The sequence below is a fragment of the Magnolia sinica genome, chromosome 13, assembly GCF_029962835.1.
Source record: "Magnolia sinica isolate HGM2019 chromosome 13, MsV1, whole genome shotgun sequence".
NCBI classification, from domain to species: Eukaryota; Viridiplantae; Streptophyta; class Magnoliopsida; order Magnoliales; family Magnoliaceae; genus Magnolia; species Magnolia sinica.
In genome coordinates, this window is record NC_080585.1 from 27513287 (window position 1) to 27538016 (window position 24730).

At 40.2% G+C, this 24730-nt stretch overlaps 1 protein-coding gene across 1 annotated transcript; it reads right to left on the reverse strand.

Annotated features, from left to right (window-relative positions):
• Positions 1 to 12810: 12810 nt before the first annotated feature.
• On the reverse strand, positions 12811 to 19580 carry LOC131224075 (protein SODIUM POTASSIUM ROOT DEFECTIVE 2-like). Its single transcript, XM_058219641.1, has 3 exons — positions 18494 to 19580; positions 17384 to 17459; positions 12811 to 12987 (listed from the first exon to the last, which is right to left on the reverse strand). The coding sequence occupies exons 1-3, from the start codon at positions 18692 to 18694 to the stop codon at positions 12860 to 12862; spliced, it is 405 nt and encodes a 134-aa protein (XP_058075624.1). The 5' UTR covers positions 18695 to 19580; the 3' UTR covers positions 12811 to 12859.
• Between the last annotated feature and the right edge of the window lie 5150 nt (positions 19581 to 24730).

Here is a 24730-nt window from a genome sequence, read left to right on the forward strand (position 1 = left end):
AAAAATGGCTCATCACTCAATTCCATTCATGCCCGGGTCATTCGAACGGTACTCTGGCTTGAAACCATCGGCCAGATAATTTGACGGGGGCCATTCGAATAATGATCTATCACCTCCATTAGTACTTGTTGGTCACTATGGGGAGGCTCATCACCCCAGTGTAGGCCGACAACACTGATACGGTGTCTCATACCACCATGCCCGGCTCTCGAGAGTTAGGGATCATATCGCTAACGGTTAATAGTAGGCCTTTCAAAGGTTGGAGTGCTTCAGATTCAAGCAAGCATGATCATACATGGTGAACACACACGGTTGGTCGGCTATTAGTCTAATTCAGTTGACTCGGACTAACTCCAGCGTAACTGGCATTGGGTGTAAGCATCCGGTGTAGTCCGACTACTGCCGGTTATCCATGTTCTGCCTAGATCAATCGGACTAGTTTGGGGTGGCCAACCCAATCGGGGCTGCCCTTGTGGATTTATGGTTTGCCGGCCAACCAGACTACCCTAGTAGCCCCAGTCAGTCAATCGCACTAATAAATTGACTACCGTGACTAACAGGGAGGGATATAAACAATGAATTTAGAAAATTCTACTTTATGATGCATTTCATCAAACATGCATGTGGCATTGCACTAAGATATCAATTAATGGAAAGTAAGCAGTTATACAAGTACGCACTGGTTAGCATGCATCCATCTACGCATTATATCAATCATTAACCAACACTTATTAGCACGCATTCGTCCATACGTTACCCAAATCAATTATTGACACTGGTTAGCATGCATTCGTCTACGCATTACACAAATCATTATTTGACGCAAGTTAGCATGCATTCATCCATTCATAACAGAAATTATTAATCGTAACATATGGTTCGATAAACAAAAACCTAGGGTTAATGATCCTCACCTTAGGTTAGTATGTCGAGTTCGGGCTTGCTCCTAGTGCTAGGGTCCTGCGGGTTGGCTTATCAGCGCCCTGTACTAAGACGGTTGGCTTGTAAGAGCTCATGCATTTGATTCTCAAATGAAAATCCTCATGAAAGGGGTTGTTATTTACCTCAAATAGTTGTCGAGGAGATTTCAGCAATGCGACGTGATGCGGATGCATTACTGGCTAGTGGCGGTGGGGTGGATCTTCTACACTAGCTCCTCTCTCTCACTTTTCCATCTCTTCTCCACTCTCTCTCCTCTTTTCTTCCAATCAAATTTGTGTGGGAATGAGGGGGGTGATAGATGGGGCTATTTATAATGCCAGAAGTGTGCACAATAGCCTTGATTTTCCTTTTCCTATTAAACTTGCCCTAGGGGAGGTTGATTTCGATTTACAGGGTCTTTCTGGGAGCCCACTGACTCATTTGTACCAGGAAATTTTTTTTCCACCATAGGATCTATGGTTTGTCAGAAACGGGTATCAATCTAACACTTCGATCAACCGTGGGGACTCCACTTACGAATGATTGTCGTTGGTGTTTGATCGGGGCTGCAACTATACGGATATGAGAATAAAAATATCTTTAACTCGTACCTCGAGTTTGGTTGCGATTTAATGGTTGAAAAGTCACAACTTTGCGAAAGAGTGGGCGTATATTTCGCTTAAGTTTCATATTTCAGACTAGGGGATTCGCGCGTTGCAAACACTTGGCTTCTGGCCCAAGTTGAGTAGTTTTATGCACTTTCTTGGTTCGCCATCCGCGATGAGTGTCAAGCCCAGTGAGATATACATTATTCTATAGTTTCGGAACTAGTGACCTACTAACGAGCAGTCTAGAACTTGTTTAGATAATCAAAGCCTATTTGCAATTAACGAAAATAATGATTCGGTTATAATTACTCTAAACCGTTAGTTCGTAGGCTAAATAAATAATTAGGTCACTTTGATTTGTTAATTAAGATCTGACCCCTAGTTGTCTCGGCTTTGAGAAGATCTTTAATTTAGTTATGGTCGTCTTGCTTAGTCAGTGATAAGTCGGTTAGATGTGGAACTTATGTGAACCAATCATGAGGCTAAACTCGATGCTTAAGTAATCGGGTGGATTCGTTGACTTTCTATGGTTGATTAATCTAATTTGTGCAGTTTTTTACTGGTACCACCCATGTATAGGCTAATATCGAGTGTTAATGGTTAGTAAGTGGCAACATAAGTTAATTATATTGAAAATTTTCAAGTTTTTTTTTTTTTTTTTTGTGAAAAATCCAAAATAGCGAAAATATTATAGGATGTTATCGGAACCTTGATCTTGTGTGAGGTGAGCCAACCCACTACTGATGAATATTGCTTGTTTGTGCAGATGAGGTTAGTATTGGCTCACAAATGATAGATTGCTTGTTTTAGAGTCATCACTAGCTAATTAAGTTTAGGATCTAAGGTTAGCTAGACACCATAAAATTACTTAGGGAACGAAAGATGTGAAGGCCTATTGACCCATGGTTAGTCTATGGCCAAAGATTCTAAGTAAGAGCCTTAAAGACTCTAAGTAAGGGCCTTGGTGATTTATTTTTATTTTTTTAAAGAAGGGGTCATGTGCATTAATTTTTTATTTCTTGCTTGCATTGAGTGTTGTTTCTACTTTATGGAATTTTGAATTTTCTGAAAATTTGAAAGAGTTCTAAAATGATTACATCTAGGGTTAAGTGGACAAACACTAGAGTAAAAAAATTAAAAAGAGACGAGAATAAGATTCTTAGAAGCTATGTGTGGGATGCTTATATAAACTTATAAAGATATGAGAATAGAAAGAGGGAAAAACCAAACACTCTTATATGAAAAAAGTTAGCTGCATGTCTTTGATTATATCTCTACTCCATTAATCGATGAACTCTTCTGAAACTGGTAGCCTTCCAATGTAGTGGAGACTTTCATGCTGTTCACTCCCCAAGTATAGGGTTGTGATGTAGTAATAAACTCGGTAAGACCGAGGTCGAATCCACATGGACTGATACCTGTACGTTATCTGAAACCAAGTAGAACTAGAACTGGACTAAGATGCGATCTAAACAAAATAGAATTTAAGAAATAATTGTGGAATAATTATCTAAAACTTTAAGGAATTCAGAGGATGGAAACTAGGGATTCAGAGGATCCACTTGTAGAGATCAGGGAGATCTTATGCTCGCATATGGAATTCAAACTGAACTTACTCGATTTGGTTTTCAAGAGATGAAAGGTATATGAATTAGAATGGATTCCATCATCTAACCATGCCCAGGAGACAGAGCAAACAACAGGATTAAATTAATTAACAACCAATCAACAATGTACGAAGATCAGGAAGAGTACTGTCATCCTACCATGCCCATGGGACAATGATGAATAACAGGGGTTCCTGACTTCATAAACATAAAAAGGAAAAGAAATACTCAAAGCCATTGCAGATCTATCATAATTTCAGTCACAACACACCATTAATAACTGAAAGTATTCCTTTAATTAAACGAAAACCAAATTCAGTTCATGAATTGAAATCAAATTAAAGGCATATGAATAAAATCCCCCATCTCACTACAAGCTTCACCTCTTAGCCCTAGCTAAGGGGTTTAGCCACACATAGGCATGATGTGGTTGAACTTAGAAATAAAATGAGAAATATAAAGGAAAAGAAGAAAGGAAACCAAGTTTAGTTTACATGCAACCTGTCTTTTCATTTTCCAAATAGAATTCATATTTAGGAAAATAATCTTCAAGAAATCGTAGCATTGACTCTAGCTTGTATCTCCACCCTGATAGTAGTAGCAACCAAAACCGAGCGCTGATCTCCTCTTCTCTCAAAGCCAAGACCGAGCCCAACTTTCCAAAAGAACCTCCTCCCTGACAAGCGAAACCAAAAAAAACAGTCCCACAGCCTCCGTTTTCTCCTTCCTATCTAGGCTAATACCCTCTGCTTCCAATCCTCTCCCCCCTTTTATCTTTCTTCTCATCTCCTGCTGTGGAGTCCTGGCAGGACTCCGCTGCGAAAGCTGGAGCTGTTTGTAATAGGACCGGGCTCTGAATCACGCAACAGAGAGGCTTTCTGCGTAAGAATGTTTGGTGGGGCCCACTTTATCTATCATTTGGGAGATCCATGCCGTCCAACAGCTTCTCCTCAGAATTTCGACCGAACATGGTCTGTTTTCATCCTCCGTTGATGCTGCCCATGGAAGAATTCCTGTTGTAACGGTATTCGAGTGGTCCCTTTGTGATCGTTGTGGCGGACATGTATGCGTGTATGGCTGAAAGCAGTCAGCATGGTTCTGACAATATTGAGTCCCTCTACATGATGGATGGCTCGGATTGATGATTTGGTCCGTGATGATGGCCCACTACGATCGTCCGCAGCCTCTGTTACGCAGACGGAAACAGAGCCGCGGACGTTGTTTAGTCGGTGGTGACTGTGGCCACACTAGAATTCAAATGTAGAATCCACTCCGTCCATTGTTTTCAGGACGAAAAACCGTCTGGGATTGTTCGGTTTTCGATCCAGAGTGCGGTATCTCATGAGAGCGTAACCCAGCCGTCCAACCTGCGTTTAAATAGAGATCTATGCATATGTGAATGCATGGGACCAGACGGACAGCTAGGAGTCGGTCTTGGCTGTGTCCTGAGTCCGGTGAACGGTTCAGATCATCGATCCCTATAACGAGTGGGGCCCATTAGCGAAGAACGGACGGACAGCGTAAAGACGCTGTCCGTTTTTTCCGCAGAAGAGGGAGGGCGACGGGTCGCGGTCGGTTTGACCAGGCCGGCTGATCCGGTGCACGGTGCATGTACCTTTGCTGTGTACAGTTGTCACGTGGAGCGGGGTCTTCCTTGATGTTTGCGGGAAATCAGATCCGCTCATCCCTTTTATCATCTCATTTAATGGATAAGGCCCACATTTGAAGCATATGTGAATATCAGGTGGGCCTCAGCTCGGTAATTCATGGGCTGATCTGACCATTGGAATACTTCCATAGCGATCCAACTATTGAAATTTGACGTGTACGGTTTATTTAGGGTCTTCAGGCCATATATGAAGTTTTGAACTGATCGGATGGTGAGAACCCTATGATCTTGCATTCTGGACACTTTTCAGGCCATTTGAGCTTCAATTCCTCGATTTCGCGGACCCCTGGTGTATAATTCCGTCGCTCTTGGTCTTCTAGAGTCCGTTCCTTGCCTTGGTGCTTCTGGAGCGTCAAATCCATGCATTTACCACTCTTTTTTCAGTCCGGGCTCGTACATACACTCTGCATTACAAACACGATTAATCAGGCCATTAAACGGTATCATGCTTGTAAATTCATGCAATAAATGGGTCTGATATGCAATATTTGACCCTCAACACATGCTCCTTTGGGCACCTTCATCCTAGAGAGAATTCTCTCTCCCATACTCTCTTTTCTTTTCTTAAGTGTAGAGAAGGACTTAAGTGATAAGAAAAGGCGTCTCTCAAAGTTCTACGCCATTCTACCCATGCCAAATGGTAGAAGTTTCATAAACATGATCGGCATGAATTAAATTTCTGTTGGTGATTATGTGGCTTGATTTTGTATATTTCAAGATTCCTTAGGTGATAAGAGCCATCATGCATTGATAGGTGGAACTTTTTAGATCGGTGGAAATCTGATTCCTGTTGGTGCTTTTTCATGCTTTTCAAGGCAAATTTACCACCTTAACCACTGAGGGCCCATTATTGAATCTGATTGTCACGTGGCCGGTGGGAATTTGATTCCCGATGGTGGATTTTAGTCGGTCTAGATCGTCAGTCAAGTCTAGGTGATTCCGGGTATCTCTTTGGTGAAATCTGTTTATGTTTTTTTATGTTCATTTAGGACGATGGATGCCAATTTTGGAGGTTTACTATGATCATGTGAAATACTATTTACGATTTTATATGGGGTATATATAAATGCTCATCTTTAGTGAAGGTTACATGTGTAACTGAATGCCAAAGTGAGTGGATACCCCACCCTCTAGTTAGGCATTAGCACGTTCTATTTATTCCAACTAGAGTATCTTTGTCGAAAATTCACTTGGCTGGAAAACAATTTAGGTGTCACCTGGCATATCAAATTACATTACAATTCTTTTATGCCATGATCGACAATATATATCGGGTTTGGCTGTAAGATTGGACTTTGGGTGGCTAATGCCCCTGCACTTTCTACCACCTTTTGGGGAACTAACCTAATACACTTTGATTTAAAATAGAAGTTACCGATATTGCATGATCCCTGGGATTATTTGTAAGATTGATCATTTGAATTGAATAGTTGTCCTGCATGTTCCACGGCTTTAGAAGTCTATTATATTGCCGTCAATTAGGCTTTTCAGGTATCCTTGATTAGAGTCATCGGAATTATGCTCCTGCCACTGGACTTTTTCTCGGACACTTTGGTTATAATATAATTCAGGTTGCTTTGACCTGCATATAAACAAAGTTCACATCTAAAGGGTAGTTAGACTGACACTAGAAGTTCAAGTTGCCATGCTGTTTTTATGATTTTGAGAAAGATTTGATTCGGAGGAATTCCAAAACCATTTATTAATGTTGCATTGGCAACCTGTCAGTGCCTCGGATGCCACGCATGTTTTGTATTTTTTGAATTTATTTAGATTTTATTTTATTTTTTTGAAATGAGCCGTAGTTGTTTTTTGAAGATTTTGTTAGACCATTTATCTTAGAAACATTCGTCCAATCTCGCTGGAGGAGGACACCCTTGGGTGTGTATTTTTTTTTTTTTTTTTGCAAATACCCACATTTCACTAATTTTTCATAGCTTTAAATGACGATACTGCTCGTATGAAATAGACTACAAAATTCACCCTTTGTTTCTCCTTCATATGGAACAAAGGATAAAATATTTTTAATTATTTTATTTATTTATTTATTTTTTATTGATCAGAGAGAAAAAGATTTAGGTAAGGGTAGCTTCATCATAATTTTTTTTTCAAAATATACCAAAAACATTAATAGCCATTAATAAAAATTAACAAAAGGTGAGTATTTGTAATAACCACAAATTAATGATGTGGTTATTTTTAAACATATTAATTTCATAGTTATTTTTCAAAACCTAAAAGGATTAGGGTACCTGCCATTAGGCATCCACGAACTTACTTGCACTAAACTGCAAGAAAAGACTTGCCATGCATAAAATCCACACCGTCCGTCATGTACAGCACCCCTTGTAGACCTGATCCTAATAATCAGGATGATTCAACACTCATAAGGGGAATCCAAAAATAATTCTAAGTAAAGCCTCTAAATTCACATGGCGTAGCATGATCTGCCAAAGTTTTAGACCACTATCTTTTTCTCAATTCTTTCATCCTAATGAGGCACATGTAAACACATAAAAACACTACCGTGGGTACTACATAAAGCTAGTGGTAGTGGAGGTTTCCTCCCAACTATTTTATGTGGTGTGGCCTACTTAAAATTTTAAATGATCATGATTTTTTAGTTCAACCGTGAAAATGGGGCAATATACCTGATGGATATGATGGATAGGGTTAGATTTTACAAAAGTTTCACCCACATGACTATTGGTCTGTGAAAGTCAATCCAGTAATACCTAGCTTGGCTCTTACAAAAATACTCGTAAAAATATTTAAAATTAATAAAATTTCTATTACACTGGGAAATATCCAAAGTCCTATAATGATAGTGACCCTTGTGTTAGATAAATTTTGATGGGCTTGCCTTTGTTCTTGTCGCTTGTGTTGGTTTCAATTGGATTTGGACCCACAGTAATACATTAGTGCTTTAACTTGGCTTTGGATAGCTTAAATTGAGTTTGAGTGACGTCCAGTTGTCAAGGACCCAAGGTCATTGGTTGTGTTAAGGTTGGAAAAAGCTAACATGATTTGAATTCGGATTGGATTCGAGTTGAGAAATTAATTTGAATCTTGTAAAGTACGGTTGGGGATAATCACTTGTATTTGGTTCTAGTTGAGTTGGGTCAAGTATTGAGGAGTTCTGGTCCTCACTCATGGCTAAGTGTTAGAACATGAGGTCATGTGTTCAAGTACTCATTGTGGTGAAATGCTGCAGTGGTGTGAGTGCGTGGTTATGTGTGGCTGTAAGTGTGCGCAAAAAAAAGTGTAAGTAGTTTGGATTGAGCACCTCAGGTTAGAATTTAGGTTGTTTGCAAGTTTGGTATTCTGATGTCCTGTCGGTTTGAGTTGACACCCAACCCAACGCAACCCAACCCAACCCACCTGAGTTGCACCCCTAGCCTTGTGTTCGGACTAATGGGCATGACTTTAAATTATTACTCTGAGCTCACTAGTAATTTCAGTTAGATCAAACATACTGGGATCGGTACCTGGCAATATGAATTTAAAGCTATCGGAAGCTATTGGAAGCCAGTAGTAACTGATATACCCATCAATTGCTTGATATGTTTGACGACTAAGTCATCTGCACAAGCTAGAAGTCAGGGCAAGAGTGTCGTAATATGTTCATCTTCTCCGTATTACGAAAGGACAAGAAGACAGACAGTTTAAGAAAACGTTGTCGGTGCTACGAGGATGTTTGAGTTACATCTGCTCTATCCGACGGCTCATGTTAGGACACAACAAAAAGTGGGGCGCCATATTTAAAACTCAGGTGGGGCAAAACCCTAGAAACAGTAAGAGGAGACATTCGATACTAATAACCTTGGACATTTATATATTCTTTTTAGGTGGGGGAGTCAACTTTTAGTTTTATAAAGAACATGAAAATATATTTTAATGAAGTTAAGGGCATTTTAAAAAGCTTGAGAATGTGACTGCTCACAAATGTACTGTCACCATTTCACCTGTTAAATGGCAGGCTGACTTTCTCACTTTTGATCTCTCCCTTTCTCTTCACGTGCGTCACACATGACATAACCTAGTATACAATGGGAAGATCTTTTTCCAATATTAAAACCGATCAGTGCTGATGTGTATCATGTGAACCCTTCACAAGTATAAATACACCATGCAACTTGCAAAATGACTTAACAGATGCTGGGGCGAGACAATTCAACTATAGCATGGAAGCATTAGACCTTACAAGTTTAGATCCGCAGATATTTTTTTTGGCTTAGGGGAACTTTTCTTATTTTTAATTATTTTTCATTGGAATTCTTAAAATTGTCCCAAGAAATCATATGTACAATTAGAGATCACATCATGCATAAAAATATTAATTGTATATTTATGAAAATTCCTTATAATATTGACATAATATTAAAAAAAATAAAAAAAATAAAAAGAAAAAAAAGAGCACAGGTGAGAGTTACGGTGAAACGCATTGCATTAAAAAGACAAAATGACAATTTCACCAAAGGAATTTTAGCATCTCCTGCCGCTGACACGAGCACAGGAAGTTTTCATTGGGTCATGTCAGGTTACCCACAATGTGAGATTCCCAAAGGTGTCCATGATAAATTCACCCTATCCATCTATTTTGAACTACTGCAATAAAAGTCACATCTAAAACTTATGTGGGCCACACCACACGTAACAGTGGGGATTAAACACCATGGCAAAAGTTTTGTATTAGGATGCATTTGTTCCTACAGTTTATTCTAGCGGTAATAATCTTATAAATGGTTTGGATGGCATATAAACATCATATCATCTCCAGGAAGATTAATTTCAATAGAGGACATTGCTGTTACCACTGTTTTGTTGATGTTGAACACCAGAGTTTTGTATTTGCTTGAATTTTTAAATCTTGTCATGGTATTTCAAAACAGATGGACAGAGTGGATTTGTCACAGACATCATTATAGACTCCACACAGCCATTGGTATAGAGATATCCCTATGTTGGGTCACAGACCATCAGCTCCCAACAAATACCACCTAAAATTTGAAAATCTGAGGATACTCCCATGAAAAATACACTAATATTATCCCAATATCATCAAATACTAGGTAGATTTTAAAATATTATAGTTAAATCACAATATTATTGAGAAAAATACGCACAAGTATTTTGTTATATAAATATAAATATTTAAAAGTTTAATTATAAATATTTAAAAGTTTAATTAACTATTTAACTTAAAATAAATATTTTTATTTTTAACTAGATTTTCACAATAATATTTCAAGGAAAATTTGAAAATCTCTTTCTTGTTGAAATTGCCTGAAATGAGATTTGCGTAGCCAGTTTTGTTGGTTAGGAAGAGAATAAGGTTTTTAATAACATTAATGAGCTAAAATCAACTGCAACTTCAACACGTGGAAGCACTTTTGTACGATCGTTTGTTTTTTGGTCGTCACGGAGCCCACAACTTGACCAAGATCTGTCTCCAACACGCATGCGGATTGCGTCCTGCCGCAGCTCGTCTCTAGCCACGAACAGGTACATCAGTATGGGCCCGCCATGATGTATCTGTTTATCCATGCCTTCCATCTCCTTTTTTTCATATCATTTTAAGATATAAGCCTGAATATGAGGTAGTTCCAATGCTCAAGTAGACCAAATCTCATATGACTCTTGCATTTAATGTAACCTAAACTTATTGTTTGGTGTGGTCCACTTGAGCTGTCTTATTTTTGGGCTGCTACCTTAAAATGATCAGGGAAAAGGGATGAACTGCCTAGATAAATGGATAAATCACAGTAGGCCCTCTCATAGATGTATCTATTCGTGGCTAGAGACCAACAGGTAGGACACAATCATCCTCCCTCAAACACCTGCTTCGCCCATGATGTATGACGACTACACTCTTTGGGCAATCATGTTGCCTGTGTGAGATCCACTCACGATGTTTGTGTTTTTATCCTTATCAATTATTCATTTTGATAGGTTATTTTAGGGTACAATTAGAAAATAAAAAAATTTAAAACTTAATGCTCAAGTCCCCACTACAAGAATTAGCAGTGAAACCTTTCTAGAACTCAATAAAATGTTTATTTGCCATCCAACACATTGATAAGGCCACCTAACTTAACAAAGGGAAAACATACATATCCTTACTGCAGCTCTCAAGAAAAATTTAATGGTGCCATTTAATCCTCACTGTGTGGTCCACTTAAGCTTTGGATTTCCCTATTTTTTGGCACCTATGGCAAAATGCATGGACCACACCGTGAATAACCAATACATCACGGTGGGTCCACGGCTCCCTCTCCCTCGACTGAGTATGTCTAGGGAGGGGCAGTACACCATCCACTTCCCATCCCGTGAGCCACACCTGACTGATGATCATGGTGGCCCCACGCAAAAACCTTTGGTTGGCATGATCTCATTTTGATTACCCATGGTATGCCTGCCTAACATGTGGATTTAGCTGATTTTTGGCCCCATGGGCTAGTAACACACAGACGTGTACCAGCTTCCATCATGGATGGCCTACTCATTTTTTATTTATTTTTTAAGTCACACGTCAGATGATCCTATATATTATCCTTTACATTTCTTCACTACTGATTTTGAAATTTGACCCTCGACAAAGATTTTTGTTACCACCCTTTCTTGGAACATCTCTCCTGTAGGATGGCTAAGATCATGTAGTGGATGTCTTTTAGGGCCCGTTTGGATACCACACCAAATGAGTTACTTCTTCTACCTGTAAACCACCTGGTTCAAAAATCAGCTCTATGACTCATTTTGTGGGCCACACCATAATAATTTCTACCCACTACGAAATAACAAAGCGTGGTCTATTGGATGAGTGGATATGGCTGAATTTTTGCACAAGGTAATCTTCACAAGTGACTGGCCTACCGGACAGGTTGGATGTCATATGAACATGAAAGGTTCGATAATATGCGTTGTGTGGGCCATGACTTGTAGTCCAATCAATTGAACTTCAAACTTCCTTGTGTGTTACTTATTTCATTTACATTGGCTACTGAACTTTACTACACACATTGCGCACAAGTTGGCTAATGCAAGAGCCACCACAAGTGCTACTGACATGGGGAATGGTAATAACGATGTAGATATTCTCTCCCAAAGATAACTCTGGTATATTCAATTCAAAAGGTGGGTGACAATGTTAGAAATGGTTGGACAGTTAATTAAAAAAATCAAAAGTATTTTTCAGCCATAATTTTTTTTTTTTGTAAACTGAGAACCACTTGACGTTTGGACAGAACATCATTGAAATATTGCCTGCTATAGACATAGTGGGGTGTGGGCTAGCAGCCAACATTATGGGTTTGCTCCTTATAAGTGAGGGTTCAACTTCCTTCTCCCGCATTACCTGATGAACGTGATTGTGGGCTATTGTGTGCATCCATAGAGAATAGTTTAGCTTAAAAATTGGAACAGTTTTAGCTTGGCAATGTAGAACATTGGCTTGATGGTTAGTGTTTAAGAATTAAAGGTACATTTGGTGGCACCACAAATCATGAAATATCAAATGTAACCATTCAAGAAAAAACAGAATTAACTATTGCTGCATTCAATTCAAATTACGTGTACATTTCTTATCCTCGATACAAATCCAAGGGGAATGATTGCCGCAAGTTCGGATTGATAAATGGGGTTATGATTTGTTTCCCTCCCCATCTCTCTTATTTATAATATTTGAAAAAATACTAAGAAAAAATAATAGTTTAAGGTCCACCTAATAAGATACACTCATTCACTTTAACTGCTGCTTCACCGCGGTGGCCCACTGCTTATGAGTATTCCGGAGTATTCGTGGCATGCACCTCAGATTCGAAGTGCTCAAACAGCAGCACCCACTGTAGAAATGGATTGTTCCCCTACATTTACTGTGGAACAAATGATCGGAATTGGTTGATTTGCCGACATCTAGCTAATGGACAAAAATTAGCCAATGTTTCAAATTTGACAAGCAAATTAATGTCGATTGATCAATCAAAGGTCAGGATTGTTTAATCTAATATGATTTTGAGTACACGATCAATCTAAAGTCCTTCCCACCATTTGATTATTTAATAAGGAGAAGTCCAAAGCTGTGCAGTTTTGACCTTAGAAACACTCTCCAACACTTCAAATGGAGCAATATCGCCTATCACAATCACCTTCTTGGTTTCCAAATCTACTTGAAAAGCGGTCACTCCTGTAGAGAAATGAGGAATAAGGGGAAATATTGCATATTTGGGTTGTGTGTGGAGCACCGGTGATGTAAACGTGGAATTCAAGCCACCCATCTGGTGAGCCTTCTCATGTTCGCCGCACATGTCAAGAATCATCCCAATCCAAAACACAGGTGGAGGACCCCACAGGGAGCAAGCAATGTGCAATCCCACTTGAGATTTGGAATGGCCTGAATTTCCATTGGATAAGGATGGATTTTGTGATGTAGGCCTAACATTGGGGAGGCATCTAATGCACGGTTTGGATGGCCCTCACACATCACCGTACGTCCCACACAGCTGCAATTAATGGTAGTTACTGTACATTCGAACATATGTTATCATTGTCGATGGAACAAATTTATATCTTAGGTAGAATTTTCTATGCATGTGTCAGCCAGACTAAATTTGGGTGATTCGAAAACGTTGGCATTTGTCAAGCTGATTGAGTGTGAGCCATGCCTACAACCATTCGATTAGGATCATAAGGTTGGGATTTCATCTCACACTGGAATTTTTGGTGGACCACTACTTAATGAAGAGAGTATTATAAAATGCTTGGCCGAGAGTTTGTACTCTTTAACTTTGGGTTTTCATTTTGTACCAATGGACCCATGGTTCAGTATCCAAATTGTAGATATGATTCCCCACTTTCCAGATGGCCCATGAACCAAAACTCTCCTGAATTTTAAGATCCTAACCGTCAATTTTTCCATCCACCTACAGATGGATGCGGATTGGTCCATCTGGTAGAAATTTGGTTCATTGGCCATCCAATGTGGGCCCCACAGTATCGACGGCATGGATCACTGAACCATAGGCTACAGTTGGCGAATATTGTACACCCACCAAACTTTATGCATGGCACATGTTCCAACCTCCGCGTGTGAGAGACATCTCAGCAATGCATATGGTATTCCGCTGTCAGGCTGGCCACACCCCCAAGTTGAATGTGGACAGTTCGCAAGCACCATTAACAACCATCCGCCTGATTAGTGGACCAATCAGATTTTTTTCGACGGATCATCTTTACTGTGCAGCCCACCTTAATCATGACCGAAACATCCCACACGTGCCATGTATACTGGTCCTGCTCAATCTCGGCTTTGGGCCGGGAGTCGACCCATTAGCTAGTCCTATGGGCTGAGGTTGGGCCTGACATGTAAGGCCTAAGAAATTATCAGTCTGAGCTTGGTCTCAGATCATTAATTCAACTTGGCCGGGCCCAGCCTTTTAAATATTTCAAATACACCACACACTCCTCTTTGATGTTAACACGAGATTAGGTGGGACTCAGATTCGTCAGTGACCCATCCAGTACCGAGGTTTGTAATGGTCGGTGCTGGGCTCACATGATGCTTATCTTTTATCCACACCGTCCCATTTTTCCAGCTCATTTTAGTAGTGCTTGAACGCCTGAAAATTTCATTGGGCCACTATAATTTTTATTTGCCATCCAACCTGTAGGTCATTCGGACCTGGATGAAGAGAAAACACAAATATCAGCTTGATCCAAACTTTTGTGGCCCTCAAGAAGTTTTTAATTTTAACGGTGGGTGTTTAATCACTACTATTTCCTATAGTGTGGTTGACCTGAGATTTGGATCTGACTCACTTTTTGGTCTTACGCCTTAAAATAAGCTGGAAAATGGATGGACGGAGTGGATAAAACACATGCATCATGGTGGGCCCCACAGCACACCGACCAACACCAACCAATACCGAATCCCAGTCCAACAACGTACAACGTGGGGTAAACGATTGTATCCTTATTTATTGAGATGGAATTGTTTTTATATGTAGTAGATAAGAGATATCTTATTACGACCGTCTACGGAGCTATATACAATGTATTAAAAGAACTGGTATGAAACATCTGCTATGTAACGGTACTAGTGGAAACTATAATGGGCCGTCATGGCCCAACCCATTGCCAGCCCTACTCACAAGAGATCCTTTCAATTATATATATGGAAAAGGTACTATGCGCTTGACCTCACGAGTCCGTCCCATGAGGTCGAGCTGTGTGGGCCCCACCGTGATGCGTTTCGAACATCTACCCCATCAGTTAAATGCACCATTCCATCGTGGGCCTAGGTCTCAAAATCAAGTCAATCTGTGACTTGTGTGGGCCACACCACATACAGCAGTGGCGAGGGGCCGTGCACCATTAAAACATTCATAATCATTTTTTGGGCCCACCGAGATGTGGTTTGCAAATCCAGCCCATCCATTATGTGTGTCCCACTTGGATGAGGGTTCAGACCAAGTTTCAGCAGCATTAAAAACTCAGGTCAGCCCCACCAAATGGTTTTATATGTTTTATCAGTGTCTTCATATGATTTTAGATGGTATGGCTTACCTGAGTTCCGTATACGGCTGATTTTTGGGATATCCCATAATTTAAAGGGGACCCATCAAATGCACGATGTTGACGGTTGACACGCATCACGGTGGGGCCCACACAGTCGTGAGGTCGAGCGCATAGTGCCTTTTCCTTTTATATATATATATATATATATATATATATATATATATATATATATATATATATATATATATATATATATAAAGGAAAAGGTACTATGCGCTCAACCTCACGAGTCCGTCCCATGAGGTCGAGCCGTGTGGGCCCCACCGTGATGCGTTTCTAACATCTACCCCATCGGATGCACCATTCCATCGTGGGCCTAGGTCTCAAAATCAAGTCAATCCGTGACTTGTGTGGGCCACACCACATACAGAAGTGGGGAGGGGCCGTGCACCATTAAAACATTCATAATCATTTTTTGGGCCCACCGAGATGTGGTTTGCAAATCCAGCCCATCCATTATGTGTATCCCACTTGGATGAGGGTTCAGACCAAGTTTAAGCAGCAAAAACTCGTGGGCCCCACCAAGTGCTTTTATATGTTTTAATGGTGTCTTCACATGATTTTAGATGGTATGGCCCACGTGAGTTCCGTACAGCTGATTTTTGGGATATCTCATAATTTAAAGGGTACCCATCAAATGCACAGTGTTGATGGTCGACACGCATCACGGTGGGGCCCACACGGCTCGAACTCGTGGGAGCTTATCGTGAGGTCGAGCGCATAGTTCCTTTTCCCTATATATATATATATGTGTGTGTGTGGGAAAAGGTACTATTCGCTCTACCTCACGAGTCCGTCCCATGAGGTCGAGTGTGGGCCCCACCGTGATGCGTTTCAAACATCTACCCCATCGGTCGGATGCACCATTCCATCATGGGCCTAGGTCTCAAAAATCAAGTCAATTAGTGACTTGTGTGGGCCACACCACATACCGAAGTGGGGAGGGGCCGTGCACCATTAAAACATTCATAATCATTTTTTGGGGCCCCCGAGATGTGGTTTGCAAATCCAGCCCATCCATTATGTGTGTCCCACTTGGATGAGGGTTCAGACCAAGTTTCAGTAGCATTCAAAACTCAGGTCGGCCCCACCAAGTGCTTTTATATGTTTTAACGATGTCTTCACATGATTTTAGATGGTATGACCCACTTGAGTTCCGTATACAGATGATTTTTGGGATATTCGATAATTTAAAGGGGACCCATCAAATGCACGGTGTTGATGGTCGACACGTATCACGGTGGGGCCCACATAGCTCGACCTCACAGGAGCTTATCGTGAGGTCGAGCACATAGTACATTTTCCCATATATATATATATATATATATATATATATATATGGGAAAAGTTACTATTCCCTCTACCTCACAAGTTTGTCCCATGAGGTCGAGCTGTGTGGGCCCCAACGTGATGCGTTTCAAACATCTACCCCCTCCGTCAGATGCACCATTCCATTGTGGGCCTAGGTCTCAAAAATCAAGTCAATCCGTGCCTTGTGTGGGCCACACCACATACAGAAGTGGGGAGGGGCCGTGCACCATGAAAACATTCATAATCATTTTTTGGGCCCACTGAGATGTGGTTTGCAAATCCAGCCCATCCATTATGTGTGTCCCACTTGGATGAGGGTTCAGACCAAGTTTCAGCAGCATTAAAAACTCAGGTCAACCCCACCAAGTGCTTTTATATGTTTTAACGGTGTCTTCACATGATTTTAGATGGTATGGCCCACCTGAGTTCCATATACGGCTGATTTTTGGGATATCCCAAAATTTAGAGGGGGCCGATCAAATGCACGGTGTTGATGGTCGACACGCATCACTGTGGGGCCCACACAGCTCAACATCAAGGGAGCTTATCGTGAGGTCGAGCACATAGTACCTTTTCCCATATATATATATAACCCCCTAATTTTAAAAAGGGCGCCCCACTTCCACGCTTGTGATTGATTTTAGATTAAGGGCCATGATGGTGATCCTAATAAAAGTGGTGGGCCAATTTCATACCTTCCATCTTTGAGATATGCTTCCCAACTTTTCTTGCACAGCCATTACAATGCATAGATACCCTTAAGATCACCATCTACATAATACCCCAACAAAAAAACGTAACATTTATCTAAGTTATACTTACAGAATGTTAGAAATTTAGACATGGTTAATGCAAAACTATGGGAGAAATAATGAGCTCTCAAAATTCATCAGATTGTCCAAATAGTGCATTGTTTTGGCTCACCAGGACATCTGATGAGCCTGGCTTTGACCAGAATGAGTAACTTGCCTGGCCACTTTATGTTTTTCTCAAACATAAAATTGGATCAAAAGGGGTTTTCAACCATGACATGTTAGTAATGCAGGGGCAATTTCACACTGAACTTGAGTGAGGTGGCATTTGGGATGCAAGGACGCACTCGGGGTGAGCGCGCCGTGTGAGACGGGTGGCTTGTGTGAGGCAGGCAGGTGGCTCGTGTGAGGCGGTACCCACGTGATGTAGGGCCCACGAGGAGTATTTGGCCAAGATCCTAACCCATGCGATGTGGTGTCTGGGCTATGAGATAAGGAGATTAATTAGCCATGCTCTATCAGTTTGAGCTTTTAAAGTAGGTGGTTAATTGTCCTACATTAAATTGCTATCAGAGCGGGAGATTTCATGTTTGAGACTCCCCCTCATTAATGCAAGGGCATTGCCTTTTCATACCGAAATGAGTTTGTCTTATTTTAGTAAATATTATTTGTGTATTAGAGATTATTGGTTATCTTAATTATTTTTAGTCCTTACCCTTCTACAGAGTCCAAATATTTTTGAAACTATTAATATTATTAGATATGGTGGTGAGTCAAGTAAAAACTTATTCAAGTCTCAATCTGACCGACCAAAGTGGATATTAAGTTTTTGGGTTTTCAAGTATGATGATCGGCATCCAAGCAGGCCTTAAGATGTCATAAATGGTGTCTTAGTTTCATTTGAGACTTCATGTTTTCTTATTGAAAAAAAAGAGTAATTCAAAGTTTAAAAAATAGAAATGAAAATAAAATAATTAAACATACAAGAAAAAAAAAAAAGAAAAAGAAAAAGAAAAAGAAAAAAAAGAAGAAGAACAAAGAAGAAAGAAATACCTTGGATTTTAAATGAAAAGCCAATGTCTGGTTCCCATCAGCAACATCTCTAGTTCTCATCATCTGACCTCTGTCACTTCCAATGAGTGCCCTCCTCTCCATATCATCTTGGTTGTCCAGTGAATTCATGCAAAAACAAGAGTTTGAACAAGTAGGGAGGCATAAGCAATCCAACACCCTCCCAAAACCCAACTTCCCCATGTGACCCACTTTCTATAAATAACAAAACAAACTAAAAACAGTATTAAATCCTCACACAAGATATAAGGTCATAGAAAAAAAAATCAACAAACCCCAAACCCACAATTAACACCTCCCCATACAGCCAACTGCCCAAAAGAGAGAAAAAAGGAGGAAGTTACAGTTGAAAGAAAGAAGATATCAATGGGGAAAGACCCATTTGGATTGGCGTTCATATACACTACAAGAAAGCATCAAGACTCATTTTCCCATGTGACCATCTCTCAAAGTGAGAAACATTGACATACACCAAAGAGTCCAACTAGATTACTAGGAAACTTCATGTGTAACACAAATGGGAATCTCACCCATGTGACCAACTTATATTAGTAAACCTTAACAAAATATCAAAACCAACCACTTTCCATTTGGAGTGCTGGATATGCTCATGAGCTCATTAACTAACATGTGAAGAAGGAATATTAAGAGAAGAAAAATAAAAGAAGAAAACAAAAGGTGACCTATGACATAATGGGGGAACCTCAAGCTTGTGGGTATATATAGGTGGATATGGATGAGCATATTGAATCATGGTCATGATGATATATGAACTCTTGTACTTTTGAAAATTGAAAATTACACAAGTACCCTTGAGTTTTTACAGGTTGTACCTTTAAAGGAACACTCCTCTCAACATCCCAAAGTTCTATGCATGAGAACTGAACAGCTCCTTGCCTGGGATATGATATAAGGTAGAGCCCAAGGACTAGAATATGATAGAGCATCTCTCCATAGGATGTGTCAGGTTGATGTATCAATCTAGTCCATCCATACTGGCACCACTACGGCTTACATCTTAAAATTAAAATCCCATGAAATGATAGAACCCCATGAAACAATCCCATCAATTGCCTTTTCTTTTGTTTATCCAAGTGCATGTTATGCTATTAAATTTTTATTTTTTTATTTTTTTGTTTTTAATATCATCCATGCTAGGGTTTGCATACAACCATAACATAGAAGTCATTCAATGTTTCGGAACATTGATGAGAGATGTGGATATTTTTATTTAACCATAACATAGAAGTCATTCAATGATTTGGATCATTGATGAGAGATGTGGATATTTTTATTTATTTATTTATTTTAAACACACATTCATACCACTTTGGTTTTTCACCAAAGTGGGTACTCGAACCCATGACCTTTAAAAAAAAAAAAATAAAAATAAAAATTTAACAGAGACCAATTTCATTGAAGGTATGAACAGAGATGAACAGATGGAACCCATGAGCTCTTGTGAGTCTACCACTGAGCCATAAGCACCGACCCAGAGAAGTGGAGATTGAAAGATCCAAGATCTTAGTAATGGGAAAAGCTTCTCATTTATTCATTTATAAAGATGCTCCTTTCATTCCAATTCACTTCACAACACGTTAGCAGAAAGCCCCATCCAATTAGGCATTCATGAAGGTGCAGTTGAGGATGAAGAAACTCGGCTAGATCTTGGCTTTTCACCAAACTTCTTGTTCGTTAAAATTTACTGTCTATCAGTAACGAATTTCACATGCACCTATAATTTCCTCTTTCAATGTGATGGATGCATGAGTGATCTTACGTGTAAAAGTGTAACATTATATCCAAGCGGGACCAATGGAAGGGGCCATTATTAAGATCGACTGACAAGAAAATCAGGTGGATCAACTCATGAGATGGGTCTATACCATCAAAATGGATGGATGGATAGATGATGATCTGACCCAATGTACTTGCAGTGCAGTGCACCTGATGTTTGCACCTCATGATATCATGCATGGCGGGCTGATCGTTTTTCATGGCTCAGATGTCCTACAGTCATGATACATGGCAAGAAATATGCTAAGCTTAGCATGTGATGTTGGGAGTGGATTAGGTGTTATTCAGGTAACACTAACGTGTTGGCCTGAGCCTATAGTGCCGAACCTGATGTACGTGTTGTATATCCATATTGTTCATCAGTTTTTTCAACTCTCATGGTCTTAAAAATGAATCATATCCAAATCTCTAATAGATTTAGGTCTGCATGAACTTATCAACATGTTAGGTGGAAAATAAATATTGCGGTTGACCCCAGGAAGTTTTTAATGATGGGCATTCAATGACAACTATTTCATGTAATGTAGTCATTAGAGATTTGGATCTGCTTCATTTTTGAGACTGTAACTTAAAATGATATGCAAAAACTGATGGACAGTGTGGATATACAAGACATACATCAAGATGGGCTCCAGGCTGCGTAAACACTTAATCCGCTCTCTGCTATTTTTCCCATGTGATCCTTCCTTCGTTTTCCTTGATGGATCCAAACTTCATTGAATGGCGTGAAGGAACGGTGGATAGAATTGGCCCAAAAGTACAGAAATCATTCAGAGACAAGTGAGACTAGAAGCACTTGGATCTTGTCGTTGCCTTTGCCTTTTTTAAAATATTAACGGTGACAGATGGACTGACATTATTGGGGGCATTTTGAATTATTGAGGACATGCTATATGTATTTATTTATTTATTTGATAGTCCATTTTTTTAGGCATTACAGGTGGGTCCACGTGAAGAAGGGTTGTCAAAGGGGAATGACAGAAATTTTATATGTTAAAGGATTTCATGATATATGTATATTCAGGTTTCATTTCTAACAAGTGGCCATGTTTAGGCGATCAAAACAATTGGTCTGTTGTGTTTGACGGTAGATGGAGTATAAGTCAAAAATTACATCAATGGGACAATCTTAACCCTTTGATCTATGACCGAAAACTATACAAATAAGAAGAAAAATAATAAATTGATCCACGTAGAAAGTTCAATGATTGGTTTTATCTAATATTCCCTCTTGTTATAGGAAACCAGTCATTGGTCTGGATTACTGACCATGGCTCGTGCTTGTCAGAATTGAAAACCTGTATATGGTGTGCAAAGATGTCACGTACCGTATAATTCATGTGATAGGTTTTGAACGTGCGGGTCTTGTGGATCTTAATAACAACAAACAAAGAGGTTGCAAGAGTGGGGATTAGCTACTGAACCTGACAGTAGCGAGTCTCGCTACTGAAGTTACGTCACCACATTACGTGGGCGCCACCATGATTTTTGTGTTGTATCTACACCATCCATCCATCTGGAGAGATTATTTTAGGCCATGAGCCAGAGAATGAGGTAGATCCAAAGTTCAAGTGGACCCCACCACAGAAAAAAGTGGGGACAGTGACGCCCACCGTTGAAATCTTCTTAGGGCTCACCATGATGTTTATTTGAAATCCAACCTGTTTATACCTTAACACATACATGAAATAAGGAAAAACACAAATATCCGCTTATTCGAAAACTTCCATGGCTCAAAGAATTTTTTATAATGGCAGGTGCGTTCAATCCTCACTGTTTTCTGTGGTGGGCTGGGTCCACTTGAGCTTTGGATCTGACTAGTTATTTGTATCATTTTCTAAAATGATCTCTCCAAATGGATGGGCCGTGTGGATACAACACATACATCATGGTGGGGCCCACAGAACATGGTGACGTCACTTCAGTAGGAGACTTGCTACTGCCTAGTTCAGTAGCTACTTCGCGTCCTGTGTCACGCACACTCTCATCTCTCCCTCTAGATCTAACCGATCAACCCTTGCGTTTGGGCTTAAAAAAACATCTTAGGCCGGGCTTGGTTGGACTGTTTTGGCTTGTCTTATGCTTAACCCTCAGGCACAGATGTAATATGAACATTTCAGGTGGGGCTTAGGTGGATTATTTTGGCTCGTCAGGAGCCTGGGCCAGGATAGGCTCCTACCTGAACAACCCTCAGGCCCAGGCCCAGGATAATCATTTCATTTTGGGCTGGACTTGGCTGGACTATTGTGGCCTATCACAGGCTCAAGTGTATCTTGCACAATGCGAGCTAGGGTTCAGCAGAGCTTGACCAGCCCTACGTCACCATGACATGAACACAACTCTCACACGTCTATGCACATGTGAAACTGACTCTACGCTTCGGGCTATCAATGGGTGAACCCCAGTTAGTTATCGAAATCAAGATTATCCTGGGCCACATAGGTGGTGTGTGATACACCAGCCAATCTGCTTCCGGCCAAGTCCAGCCCAAAATGAAATGATTATCTTGGGCCTGAACCTAAGGGTTGATCAAGTTGGAGCCTATCCTGGCCCAGGCCCTGGATGAGCCAAAATAATCCAGCTAAGCCCTGCCTAAAATGTTCATATACTACGTATGTGTCCGAGGGTTAGGCCTAAGACAAGCCAAAACAGTCCAGCCACGCCTGGCCCGAAATGTTTTTTTAAGCCCAAGCGCAAGGGTTGATCAGTTAGAGGGAGGGGGAGAGATGGGAGTGTAAGGGATGGACGTGATGAGATTGAGCACTTTCTTCCTCGGGGGATAACTTCGTTAGACTCCTCATGGAGATTCCTCAAATCCATGAGGAGAGATAGAAAATAGAAATAAATTCTAAAAAAATTGAAAATAAATTGATTGATAATAAAAATCATGCCTAAACTGGACTTAAGGCCTAACTATTGCACATTATCTGTAAATAGGGTTGTACATCGAGCCGAGTCCAGTCGAGGTGGGTCAGGCTCGGCTTGACTTGTCCACGCTATACTCGAGTTTGAGCTTAAGCTCAAAATTGAAGCTTGGCTTGTTTGCCATAGCTTTCGAGTCAAGTTCGAGTCGAGTCGAGTTTACCTCGGTAGGGTAAGGGAAAGAAAAAGAGGGAATGCGGACGGGTAGAGCTAGGTATGGTTTTTTAGTAAAATCTTTTAAGTTCTAACTTCTTTTTTTTACTTAGATATATATTATATATATTTAATATAAATATAATATATATATATATATATAATATTATTAAAATATATTACTTGAGCTGAGTCGAGCTCGAGGTTCGAGTCAAGTTGAGTTGAAATGCACCATGGTTAAACTTGGCTTGAACTCAACTCGAACTTTAGTAAACAAGCTTGACTCGCCTTGAGTCGGCCTTTCAAGCCGAGTCAATCTGAGTTGAGTCGAGCCGAGTCGAGTGAGCTTTTCGAGCTAGCTTGACTCGTGTACAACCCTAACTATAACTTAAACTCTCTAAAATTGTGACTTACTATAAATAGCAAACCTACTATTTATAGACTATCATAATTTCCACTAGACTTCATGGTTTTCGGCCAAAAATAGTAAGTGTCCAATTCGGCCTGACCACATTATTCCCCTAATTTTTCTAAGCTCTTTTCATGTTTGGCACAACTTCTAAAACTCAATGGATCAGAAGTCGTGATCGAATTAAAACTTGCTATAAATAGTAAAAACGGAAATAAAATGAATTTTCGACCGTCGATCTGATGGAATATCGCAAATTTGGCATGGGCAACCCAGCGTCGAATAACTCATTCCGGTTTGCGAGATATGCAGGTTTTAAGGTTCTGGCGGTCCGGATCACTTCTGCCTCTGATCGGGCCTTCTCTGGTCTATCTTGGCCATGAAATTGTTCGGGACCTGCTCTACATCAGTGAGTGGGAGCAGTAACATGAAGAATAAATGAGGACTTCTATATATTATAAGGCTGGGCTTAGGGCTGTTGTAGATGGTCCAAAACCAACCCATTCAGAAACGAGCCTAAGTTTTAAGCTTGAGCTTGGTCCTCAGGCCTGATAATCCAGCCCAATCCCAGCTATGGGTTGGGCCTGCCTTGCCCATCAACAATCCTTATGTAGGACTATTTAGGACTCTAGACAAATGTGGCTACAACGTTCTCGACAGTGGAAGTGGCAATTCGGTGAAGATATACGGTAGATATTTTTTGGATTTTTTTTTTCTTTAGCTACCCCTAGGATGTATCTAGACAGGGATAGATTAGTCATTTTACATAATAAGAAAGCCTATAAAAGGCAGCAGTGTAATACGATTTTATTTAATAAGAAATACTGCAGCAGTTCTCTCTTCAAAGTTCTCTTCTTCTTCAAGTTTCAATTTTCTCTACAGTGGCTGCAACCACACATCAAGAAGAAGTTGGGTTATAAACCCAACAAAGTGGTATC